Here is a 12975-nt window from a genome sequence, read left to right as displayed (position 1 = left end):
TGAGCGAAGGCTGGTGGGTGAGGAAGAGAAAGAACAAAACCAGCCTAGTTCCTTTCTGACATAAGTCACCAAACCTCAAGCAGATGCCAGTACTCCCATCAGGTCAATGAGGAGACACTGCTTAGAGAATTCAATGATCGCAGTAGACTGAATGGCTGGTTCAATTCCCCATCTCCATAGATAACAGTCTATTTCTGTATCTTATGGAAGCCTAGCCCACAAAGTCTTCAAGCTGCATGAAATGCAACTCCCCACTCCAGGGGTTTGAGCTTATGATATGCCTCAGCTATTGGGTATTGGCAGGCATGATGCCAGCATCGGGTGGACGTGTGCCTGTGGACTAGGGCATGCCTCTTTGTGCTTTTAGGACTGGCAAGGAGGAGCTCATGCCTTACAGGTACTGCTCCTCCAACCAGAACCCCAGAGCAAATCACAGAAGACCTGAACCTGATCTAGGCCTTGAGCTAAGCTCAGTTGATTGAGGTCAACAAACTCCAGACTGAAGCAAAGTCACTCCACTTAACCCGGAGACTTCAAAATCTCAGTGCTAGGTTAGGTATGATTTGTTATGCACAATCATCACAACAATCGCTCATTTATAAAAGCCATTTCTGGGCTTGAAAGGGGTTCTTTAAATGCAGAGAATTGCCTTGCTCCTGGAGCTAGGCTGCTATCTATGGGAGCCCCCACTGGCCACAAGGCACTCACCTGAGTCTGAGGCTGCTGGGCTCACCAGGCTCAGCAACTCTCGCTCCTTCTCATAGTCTCCTTTGCAGAGCAGCTGGCCCTCCTTCAGGACAAACTCATCACCCTTCTGCAGCTGTCGCTCGCAGACACAGCAGCAGAAACAGCTCAGGTGGTACACACTCTTCTGGGCACGCATGACAAACTCATTGGGCGCAATGGCTTCGAAGCAGCCCCCACATTTGACAGCAAACAGTCTACAAGTGGGAGAGAAAGAAAAGCAATGAGATCAACAGACAGAGGACCTCCAACCCTAGGACAGAAATATTTGTACTAGAGCAGATTTCAGATTCGGTGTAATCGGTGTCTTTCTGGTCCCCCTCAAACAACTAAGGCTGACTAATGGATGTCCGAAATTTTAAATATCTATGTTTCCCTTTTAAATTATCTGATGAGACTATAATGGCATTTGCAAACACTGTGGCATAGGCACTGAGATAAACATCTTAACGTATCCGCGGGATTCACTCAGAGCATTTATTTTACTACTTTCCAAGGACCGAGTCATTTTCTTTTTTTACAACAGTAACATGATCGCAGGGGCAGAAGGAGTCTTTGCAAAACATTCTCTGTTTATCTCTGCATACCAGAGGAACTGATAGATATAGGAAGGTCAGATGGTCCAAGAAAGAGAGAGCAGCAAAGAAAGGGTGGGGCATCGAACTGCACTGCCCCCCTCTTCACTAAGACAGACACAAGCGAGCAGACACAAAGTGTATCTAGGGAGCCGATGCCAATTTGCTCTGCTAATATGACCCACTTTGGCATGAATGATGGAAACATAAACAACACAAGACTGTTTTCCTATAGGCAAGCCAACTACCGCATTGACCTATGTGGGGCCAATCCTATCTCTTTGCTTGTTCATATGTCAATCACTCATTCTTCTTTTCATTCTCTTCTTTTCATTAATTCAGAAGCATCCACTGCATGGGCTGTGGTACACTGTCCACTCTGTGATTGAACAGAGAGGGAAGAACTAGAAACCACAGCACCCCAATAGTATCCACTATGGAATCAAGTATACTGTGTGTGTGTGTGTGTGTGTGTGTGTGTGTGTGTGTGTGTGTGTGTGTGTGTGTGTGTGATTGCTGTAGACTCAATGGTAAAAGACAAATCCTCCACTGTTTGGAGCTCATGTGCTTGTGGAAGAACATAAGTCAGACTAGGAAGACGTCGGGGTGGATAGAGGTCCTTGCCATGCAAACCTGACAACCTGAATTCAAACCCTGAGGCCCACTTAAAGATGTAAGGAGAAAACTGACTTCATCAAAGTGACCTCTGACCTCCGTGTGTGTGCCACAGTGGCACTAAAGATAATTTAAAAGAACAATACAGAGGTGTCCCGTGGTACAAAATATTATAACAGAAAGCTAGAGCATATATAAGGAATTAGAATATTCAATCACTTCCCAACCATAAAATGGTATCCGTTTGGTTATACTGCAATGCCCTCCCTCTCACAGTGTGCTTGTCTTGGAAGCTTGCCGGAGGAGGGAACCATTTGAAGGTGGAGTGCAAAGGAAGCTTGGGAAGGTCTTCCAAGGAGGCATGACACACAGATTGGCACTGGAGAGAAGGCAGACATTGAAGCTTTGAGTGGAGGAAGCCAACACTTGAAGAAGAGAATGAGGTCACCTGCCATGAATCCTGGAGCCACCCACAGACAGCCTCCTAGGACAAAACACAGTCTGCAGGCTTGGAAGGAGTGCACTATACAACCTAAGCTGTGAGCTCCCATGCCATCCCTCAGCTGTCGGGAGCCCCTGTGAAGTGACTCATTTTACATGCCCCCTCCCTGTCTCTCATACTCTGCAGTGGAGAATGAAGTTGAGGACCTATCCAATGGCTGGCGTTGGCCTTTCACTACTAATAAGCTCCACACCCAGAACTACAAGAACCAGAAGCCTCTCCCCTCCCCCTCTCTTCCTCCAGCTGCCCACTGCGGTTTTCCTGACTTATTACTGGAGTCCCTCCAATATTTTCTTTCACACCCTCTCCCCTTGCTAGATGCCACGCGTTGTGCAGAAAATCTACCTAGTTCATCCCTTGGCCTTCCAAGTCCCTGGTCTCTGTTTGCCAACCTGAGCAAACTCATCAATGCTTTTCCAGAAGCCAGTCAAAGGCCTTTTGTCTCCAAGCCTTGCTTCTGTTCCCCATCCCATGAAATGGACTGTTAAACAGACTCAAGGCAAACGTTCCCAGGGAGTCAACAAACACTTAAGGAGCTTCAGCAGCGGGTGGTAGCATCTGTGCTTGTCTGACTCCTACCCTATTAATCTCCTCCTCTTTTTCTTTCCTGTTAAATTTTTCCCTCACTCCATAAATTTCCCCCGTGTTAAAGAAGGGAGGGCTGGAATGAGCGTAACAAAGACAGTCTGCCATGTTGACTCAGGAGCCTCGGTTGAAGTGAAAGTAGTCATATAGGCTCAACTCCTGAAGTGGCCATATTCCCTGGAGGACTGCAGGCCAGAAGAGACAGGCAAGCCTGGTTCCTTCCATCCTCCTTCCCTGGATCCAAACCATGTCAGCTGCACCTTACTCCCTTGTCTCTTGTAACCTTCAAGAACAATTCAAGAAGAGGAGCATGCCATCTACCACCTGGGTGCCAGATGTGTACACAGCTGTACGGGTACCACTATGGACCCAGCTGCCGACTGCACAGCCTCCCACAAGTTGTTTTCTCTAAGGCTCAGAGAAGCAGAGAAAAGGATTTGTTCAAAAGTCCAGGTCATAATTAAAACACAGCCTGTCTCTTCCTAGTGCTTGAGATGTGTCCCCCATGGTTATTCCCCCTCTGAATGCTAATGAGTCTGCACTCTGGGTTCAGAGTCTGGCAGGCTGCTGGATTGCTGGGCAAAGAACTATCAGCTCGCCTCTGTAGTCCTGACAACATCCAACTTTTCTCACCAGTCTAAATCTCCTCTCTCTCTCTCTCTCTCTCTCTCTCTCTCTCTCTCTCTCTCTCTCTCCTTCCTCCTCTCTCCTCTCTCTTCTCTCTCTGTCTCTCTCCCTCTCTGTCTCTCTTTGTCTCTCTCCCTCTCCCTCTCTCTCCCCTCTCTCTGCTGTCTCTTCCCTTTCTCTCTCCTTGTCTCTCTCCTCTCTGTCTCTCTCTATCTCTCTCTGTCTCTCTGTCTCTCTGTTTCTCTGTCTCTCTGTCTCTCTCTCTCCCTCACCCCCCCCACTTTGGAGCATCTCTTCCTTGTAGCTTCAATAGAAATGGAACATCTTCCTTGTTGAAAAGCATCTTGTGCAATAGGGTCCCTGGTATTAAGCCCGTAGTGTTAGCCTCTGTCTACAGATCACCTCTCAAGGAGGGTATCATAACAAATGGCAATATCTTTGTTCTTAGAGAGCCACAGTGGGCAGGAGGCTTGGGGTGACTAGATTTATGTCAACTTGACACAGACTATCTGAGAAAAGGGAACCTCAATTGAGAAAATACCTCCATAGGATTGACTGGGCTGTGGGCCACCCTGTAGAGTATAATTAGTGATAGATAGAGAAGGGCATAGCCATCTGTGGGTAGTGCCACTCCTGGGCTGAAGGTCCTGAGTTCTATAAGAAAGCAATCTCGGCAAGCCATAAAGAACAAGCCAGTAAACAGCACCCCTGCATGGCCTCTGCATCAGCTCCTGCCTCCAGGTTCCTGCCCTATTTGAGCTCCTGTCTTGACTTCCTTCAATGATGAACAGTAATAGGGAAGTGTAAGCCAAATCAACCCTTTTCTCCCCAGCTTTCTTTTTGGTCATGCTGTTTCATTGAAGCAACAGAGACCCTGACTATAACAAGTTGTGACAAGGATAATGAGGGCATTGCTGCAACTGACTTGACCCTGTTGATTTGGGAGAACTGTGGAAGGACTTTGGAACTCTGGGTTGGGAAAGTCATTGAGTGTTGAGAGCTCAGTGAGCTGTCCTGGAGAAGCTTGGGAGAGAAGAATGTTCACAGCACTATATGCAATGGAGGCCTGGTTTATGGAAAGGGAAGCAAAGCTCTACCAGGCTTTTTGTGTGAAGAATCTGTAGTTCTGGTCAGCTGGAGCTGAAGAATCAGCTGTGATTAACGCGATACCAGAACTATTAAAGTAAAACCTTTGCTTTGCCAGGATACTCAGCGCTGGTCAGCTGGCGCTAAGAAACCAGTAGTAATGAAGGAATCAGCATCACTGAGGTGAAATCTTCTGGAAAGTGTTTTTTTAGAGTCAGCACACTGATGTTCCAGACATAGCCAAGGTTGTAGCTTGTCCTCGAAGTTGAACTTAGTAGTGTAACAGTCACCCAGGTTGGACTGGTTTTGAAGGCATGAAGGGGTCATAGAGAGCTTCTGAGGCTTGGCACTGTGAAAGGCTAGGAGAGGCCATTGAGAAAGGTATAGCCTCAGAAGGCCCAGGACTAAAGTGTCGTGCAGAGAAGTGAGGCTTGGCCCGATGAAAAACCTTATGAGAGGCTGTTGGTACAGCCCAGTTGCAGCAAGTGACCCCAACATTTTGGAGACGCCAGTACCATGGGATGACCACCAAGAAGAGGAGCAGCAGTGGTGTGGAGCCAGCTGGGGCCTAGGAGACAAGCCGTGTGTGTTACAGAGAGCAGAGATGGAGAAGTGGCTCAAGCACTTTGGAGAAACACGAAGGTCATGAGCAGATCCCAGACATTGACACCGTGTTGTCTATAGTGTCAGGTTTTTTTGTTTGGTTCTGATTGTGTCTGCTCCCTGCTTCTTTCCTTTTACAGTAAGAAAGTTCATGATTTATTTTTTCCTTTACAGGAGGATTCCACAGTTGAGAGACTTTAAACATTTTAAAGAGAGATTATAGGATTTTGCAGAGAATTTGGATTTTAAAAGAGACTGGATATTTTTAAATAGACAACTGTGAAAGTGAATTTGTAAGGGCGTGGCACTTTCTAAGTGTGCACAGTGTTTTAGATTGTGTGATATCATTCTTACTGTGTGATCTTGGGGATGAACAAGAAAGGAAAGGTTGTGGCTTAACCTTGTCAAACTGACAAGGGGTCAGTTGTGCTAGGTAGATTTAGGTCAACTTGACAAAAGCTAAAGTCACATAAGAGGAAAAAACCTCATTTAAGAATAATGCCTCTATAAGACAGGCTGTAGGCCAGCCTGCAGGGAATTTCCTTAACTAATGACAGATGGGGGAGGGCCCAGCCCAGTGTAAGTGGTATCAACCCTGGGCTGGCAATCCTGGGTTCTATAAGAAAACAGGCAGAGCACACCAGTGAACAGCACCTTCCCATCCTTTCTGCATCAGCTCGAGACTCCAGGATCCTGTCTTGTTTGAGTTCCAGTCCTGTGTTTCATCACAGCGATAGAAACCCCAACTATGACAAGGCCCTAAACGAATGGCTACAGGTAAATATCTTTGGGATGTGTACAGAGAAACACGAGAGAAGTGCACACACAATCGATTGAGGCTACTAGTCACAGAAGCCTTTGTCTTCTCCCCTCTCCCCTACTCTTGCTGTCTTAACCCCATCCTTTTCCAGACAGGGAAGTACAGATTGGCTGTAACTTCACTCCATGCCCTGCTTACATCTTCTTGTATGGCCAAAAGCTACAAGAGGCACAACCGTGAGTCTTGTTGAAAGTCTACTGCACAGACTCTACCGCGTCATAATGACTTGGCTTAATCATCACTGGTTCTTACAGCCTTGGCTTACACATAGGCTAGAAGCATAGTGCCAGCATCTCTCAGTAAGTAAAGACTGAATGAGAACACAAACATGGATGTTTTATTGCCTCTAAGACACAAGTGATTCCTCGCCATTTTTATTGGCCTTTCATATCTGTAGGTTTTTCCTTCTTTCCCCAAAGGTGGGTTTCCATGTGTAAGGACTTTATGAGTCCCACCCTAAGATGGCCCTTCTTCCAGTGTGAGCTCTGCCACTGACTCCTGGCTCTGACTTCATCTCTGGTTCTGGCGTGCCAGGCAGAGCATGATCCTCAGACCCAGTTAAGTCCCTATCATTGGCTGAGTTCATCCACAGGCAGCATTATTTCCTGTTGCTGACTTCATCTCTGTTCTGTGTGCTTGGAACCACAGCAGAAAGCAAAGGGGGAAAGAGCATCTTACCCAAGAGAAAGAGCCAGATAGATCTGAGCTCAGAATTTTGCCTTTACCACCTGGCTCAAAGAAGCCACTCCCTGTCCCTGTATCTTGAGTTTCTTGTCTTTCATTTCTTAATAGTATATTCTGCCTAAACACCGCATGATGCCAAGACTTAAAGGTCAGAGAGAAATGGGAGAGTTGGTCTTCATCTGCTGTGTCTTCTCATAGCATGGTTCTCAGCCAGAGAAGTCTGAGATTTCTGTATCTAAACCCTAGTGTCCAGACAATGTTTGCACAGTACTTAGCCAGGGTAACCCTTTAAACAATTTATTTTACACAGTATCATTTACACACTTGCACACACAGACACACACACACACACACACACACACAGAGAGACACACACGGCAGTTTAATCAAAAATGCATACCCTAGATAAGTATCTTCTAGACTTCATGCCTTATGCAATCTATTTATTTAAAAAAAGCTAAGACTGTATGTATCATAAAGTCTAGAAAAGATGTCTTCTAGAAGATAATATTTTACTCTTGACCCATGTTTGAAATCTGAGGCCGATAGTCTCTTAATTCATTCTCACTTCTGTCTTGTGTTGGGAGGCCTTGTAACTATGGAGACCAAAACATCTCAAACACAGCTCTAAAGGTGCGACACCGAAGCACTACTAAGGAACAAATCAGAAGCATCCGTAAAAAAGCAAAGAGCTTCAGAAGCAACGCTTTACTCTAGCACCGCGAGAATTACAGTGGCAAAGTGGTGGCCCGCCAAGGTGTTAGATGATATGTGAATATCACATCACAGCACCTGCTGTGTGGTCTAAGGAAAAACCACTCTGCACTCTGACCAGATGCTTCATTGTTGGAACCTACATTAATCCCCCAAACAGTATGACTAAAAAAGCATAGAGCTTAGGGAGGACAGAGAAGTGGGGTAGTGAATCTTTATCAGACACTCAGTGTCATGAACTGTGCTGTTTGTGTGGTTTGTCGTTTCATTATATTTGAATAGAAGTATGAGGTACTTCACGGATTCATAGAGAGCACCATACTCCAGCTAGACGTGACTCGTGCTATCTCAGCTCCACAGGAAAGAGTCCTGGGGATGCACAATACATAGGTCTCTTTACTTCCACCACACATGTTCTCAAAAAGGTAACAGAACCTATCAGATTAAACCCAAGACCAGGTCTCTGCTCTGCCTCTTACTAATTCTGTGCCTTCAATCAAAACACAGAAGCCCTCACTTTACTCATCTGCAAAATGGGAGTGATAAACAGACCCCCACCACCACCACACACCCCACAGAGTCTGTGCAAAGTAATGAATCAGTTCTTGACATATGATAACTCCTCAATAAAATATTTTTCCAGTGGTGACAATGATGTCTATGATGCATAAAGGGGGTGAAAATGAAATACGAAGCAAGAATATTTGTAAGATGACGAATCACAATGACACAGGCTTGAAGAATGAGCAGAGAGCAGCTTGGGGGATGTGGTTGGAGCTGCAAGTTGAGGACTAAGGCTTTGAACAAAGTAGGGACTTTGTAAAAATCGGACTGTCAGCTTACCGCTCCAGGCATTGTATGAGAGAGTGAAGAGAACCTGCCAGGTATGAGACCTTGCCTAGGCTCCGAGAGAGTTTCCCTGCAGCCAACCACACAGGCCTCACTGGGTTTACTGAGAGAGTGATTTTAGATACAAACCCGATATGAATAAGGGATGTGCAGATAGCTACTAAATCATTACTTCTGAGTGTCCCTGTGGGGATGGATCTGGAGAGAGTGGAGTTTAACGGACAGGTTGAATGAAAAACAGTCACACTCATCTAGGCGCCTAAGTACCACCTAATTCGTTCTCAGATTTCTGACTTGGGAACATGTGCAGCCCCAGCCACACTCAGTTCTTAGGACTTCAGCTTTGGACTGTTGTGATACATTGGTTCTCTGGTTTTTTTAGAGGGCACACTTCGCCTCTACAATCACATGATCCAATTCTCCTAATAAATCTCCTCTTGTGTATGTGTGAGTCTCTTGCTTTCTCTTTTGCTCTGGGGGTGCCTGAGTAGCACGTCCCCCTAGTAGTTCTATCATAGTTGACTAAAACCTCACTGGAGTGAGGGGCACTGCCAGTTCAGTTTGTTTCTTAGTATCAGTTCATCTGGCACGTTCGGCCATGAGCCCTTAGGTTGTTCTCCAATGACCTGCATCCCTGCCTTATCTTACACTAGCCACACTAGATGTCCTCTTGTCCCAATTGACACCCTCCATGCTGACAACACAACTTCTCACATACCGGAATCACAGAGCATGACAGCCTTGTGCAAACTCACAAGCTACTGCAGACCTGACCAAACTGAGAATAGAAAGCGAACTCCCAAGACAGTGCTCCAGATGACTCCTAACCAGAAGTATGTTTGGAAAGAACAAGATCTTCGTCAGCCTTGGTGCAGAGTCCTGAAGGCAGATTCACAAAGCATCTGGACCACAGACAAACAGAAGAACGGAAGTCTAGATAAACATAAGAGATATTAATTCCAACTGAGCCTCCTCCATTTTACCAATAACAAGTCAAACCTTGGAAACTACACTATAACAGGTTACACTGCCTTTCCACAGTGCTACTGGGCCTGAGTTAATGAGGTTTGTGGATCCTTCAGTTTAGGGAGGGGAAGTCGGAGTAGGAGAGAGACAGTCTACTTTGGTTCTTTAATGAGACAGGAATCAGCTGTTTCCACCCTCTCCACCAGGGGGCAGCATAGCAACATTCATCAAGTACCATGTTGACTTGGTAACTGAGGTCATCCAGGCAGAGATGAGGATTGGCCATAAGCCAAAACTGTCTGCTGGAAAATCTGCTGCTGGGAGCCTGGGAGAGCATGTGGCTAAACTGAGGGAGTGATGGTGAAAGAAGAGTATTCAAAAGTATTGGGAACCAAAAGCATGGCTTGTGGCCTTAGAAGAAGTGACACGAGCAACCTTGTCAGCTGGCTCAAGGTCTCTGTCCTTGAGGCTGAGCCAATAGCACCACAATAAGCAATGGAGCACGTGGTCCTGAGGCGGTGGGAAAGTCTGCAGAGACAATAGACTCGGCAAGATCATCTACAGGAGACAGTCTTAAGACTCCACAGTGGTGAAAAAATGGAGAACAATAAGTGGCTGGCAGAGCCAATCAGAGTTTCTGTCTCCTGGTGGCTCCTGGGGAACTGCGCAGAGAAACATACAATGGGATGAGTGAATAAGAGGGAGGACTGTTAACGACAATGTCTGCAACCCAGAAGCGCCATGAGACCTTACTAAGAAATAGGTGTGCTCTTTGCATCTCAAAAGACTGTTGGCAATGAGTAGATTTACCTTGAAATTGTAGACCACGCATGTCTTTCTTGTTCTCAAAAAAACTGTGTTCCAGTCAGCCGAACATTATAAAAGGGGGGAAAAATCCACAGCTTTAAGACTTATAGACATGTATGCAAAGCTTGTTTCTCGTTTTACAGATATGAGTAAGTTTCAGGCTCTCTCGAATCCCCAGTTTCTGTTTTTTAAAAAAAATGAGATCATGTTAGGTCATGTGACCTATTTTGGAGATTTATTGAGATAATTCATCTGAAGAATCTGACACTTATTAGCTGCTGTCCATAAGCTATAGTTATTAGCTCCCTTTATTGAAATCAATGTAATGTATCTCCCCATGTAAATATTTGTCTAAGGTAATATATTTCAAGATGGTCGTTGAGGTAGAAATAGAGCCACACATATTATCTCAAGACTATATTCATTATCACTGTAACAAATTAAATTAAACTTCAGCGAGCTTTCATGTTATTGGAAAAGGGACCAACAAACAAATATGAAAGGCCCAGCCCTTGAGAGGAAACGGGGTGAATTTCATTCAGGCTACTATGGCTGTGATAGCTCACAGCAAATATTGATAGTAGCCAGCCCTTGTTTTGTAGTGCCCACATTCATTGCCTATGACCTAGCATATGTTCAGGAAGTCATCAGCTCTATGGCTGGCCCACCAGAGCCACTGGTTGCTATTTGGTTAATACTGAGATTATCTAGCAAATATTTGGAACAGACCTTTGTTCTGCACGTCACTTCAGATGTCAGTTGACTGCTTCTTTTTAGACCATTGGTCTTTGTTTGGACCTGCATCCAGACACCCATGGCCCTACCATACTCTCCTAATCCCCTCCCCCACCGAGAGATCAGTCATCCTCTTCATAAAGGGAAAGAAACCACGATCCAGAAGGAGCAGTGAGCTCGACCACAAGGAAATCTAAGATTTTTGAAAGGACCAGCCAGAGCGTGTGGCTCAGTGGTCAGGAATGAACACGACTACATCGCCGTAGGCTGGCAAAGGTAGAAAGGTTCCCCCTAGTCTCCTAAAATGAACGGAGGGTGTCTAAGAAACTAAATAAGCAGACAGAGGGCAGGACAGTGGACCTCTCTTTCCTTCCTTCCCTCCCTCTTTTCTTCCTTGCCAAAGCTGTCTATGAAACCAGGCTTTAGAGCAAAACAGTGCGGTGAAAATGTGGGTTCCAATAACTCAAGCCAAGGTGGCAGGACTTACATTATAGACTTTCCATACTGTCACAGAGGCATGGTAGAACAGCAAGAAACATAAAACAGGCATATGGAAAGGATACGTTTTCTTATGGGGGAATGAAGGTTTGGTTTCCTTTGAAAACGCCAGTTTTCCTTTCTCTTTATCCTCATTAGCCTCTTGGGCTGCTCTTAAGCACACCCACCAAACAACAGAGGGTGGAGGAAGAGGTATTTTTAGCTGATATTCTGGGCACAGATTCCCATTCTTCCACAAGTTTTGGCTTAGCAACGTGGCATGAGGCCAGTGCAATGTATATTCTTTAAAATAGTATATGTTTCCTGGGTGCACTCTATCCCCCTCCCCCCCCCTCTCTCTCTCTCTCTCGTGTGTGTGTGTGTGTGTGTGTGTGTATGTGTGTGTGTGTGTGTTGTGTGTATGAGGGATGCATTAGGAAGGACAGGGTATTATTAATGATGCTTTGATGGGAAAGATTCTGGGATCCCAGCAGGGGGCGACACCGAGCGCTCCATGAGTCCTATTTGCCCTGGCCACCATCACGTTTCATTCATGATTTCTATTGTGCTGTGCATCAAAAAAGAAGAAAGAAGAAAATAATATTATCACAACTCAAGGGTTCCTCATAGGATTAGCAGATAGCAAGAGTACTGTAAAAAGAACTAAATGTCCCTTGAAGACTAGAAGTGTATTTCAAAGTGACTTGTGCCTGTCCTCAAGTATACTTCTAGGAGACACAAAAACATGAAAACTTCCCTCTGGCAGTCCGGGTGAAAATCCCCACCAAAACATGAAAACCACAGACTGTTGCTGAGGGCGTTTTCAGGTAGAAAGTAGAAACAGCCCTGAGTTATTTAAGTTTCTAGAAAGCCTTTAGTCCCTAGACCTCAAAACAGGGGTAATGTTGCGTGACATCTCAGCTCTATGTACAACTGAAGACGTTGCCTAATGGCAGAACAACTGTATAATGTGTACAGGGTCCTGGGTTCAAACTTTTGCACCACAAAAATGAAATGAAACAAAAACTGGTTAGCTTGAGAGAGTGGGGGAAAAGTCAGGTTTTGATATCTGAGTCTGTTGTTCGCATCAGAGAGGGTGACGGATAGCCAGACCCTGGTCTTCCCACCAGCATCCCTCCTGGAGGGCAGTCCCTTCCAGGTAGACCTGGGATGTCTTGAGGGCTCTGTAAGGGCAAATCTGAGCCTGTCCATGTGGCACCGTCCTTGTTTCTTGATGTTTTTATTTTCACCCTTCTATTTTTAAACCTTCCTCCATTAATTAAATTCTTCAATTATCTCCCACCTGTTCATTCAACTCTCCCCATTCGCATCAAAACCAAAAGATGCCATGCCCATTAGAATAGCTGCTAATAAAAAGATAGAAAAGACAAGTGTTCCCAAAGATGTGAGCTTGGAGCGCTTGTGCTCTGTGGCCGGGTGTGTGAAGTGGCCTTGTAGCTGCTGCCAGATGAATTATGGAAATTCCTGCAAAAAAAAAATCAAAGGAGAAGTGCCATATGATCCAAAAGTCTCTCTCTGGACATAACTCCCCAAAGAACTGGAAACAGAGACTTGGGAGAGATGTT

At 45.5% G+C, this 12975-nt stretch overlaps 1 protein-coding gene across 3 annotated transcripts in view; it reads right to left on the bottom strand.

The window, feature by feature from the left end:
- The window catches only part of Lmx1a (LIM homeobox transcription factor 1 alpha), a 144197-nt gene that overhangs the window by 43925 nt on the left and 87297 nt on the right, over positions 1-12975 (bottom strand). For all 3 annotated transcript variants that reach the window (XM_087580263.1, XM_087580264.1, NM_001105967.2), the window contains one exon: positions 709-941. In XM_087580263.1, coding sequence (XP_087436389.1) covers positions 709-941 — 233 coding nt within the window. The remainder of the gene's footprint in view (positions 1-708; positions 942-12975) is intronic.

The sequence above is a fragment of the Rattus norvegicus genome, chromosome 13 (assembly GCF_021556685.1).
Source record: "Rattus norvegicus strain SHRSP/BbbUtx chromosome 13, alternate assembly SHRSP_T2T, whole genome shotgun sequence".
In the NCBI taxonomy this organism is placed as follows: Eukaryota; Metazoa; Chordata; class Mammalia; order Rodentia; family Muridae; genus Rattus; species Rattus norvegicus.
Note: the sequence above shows the minus strand (reverse complement) of the source record. Positions and strands in the feature narration are given on the sequence as shown.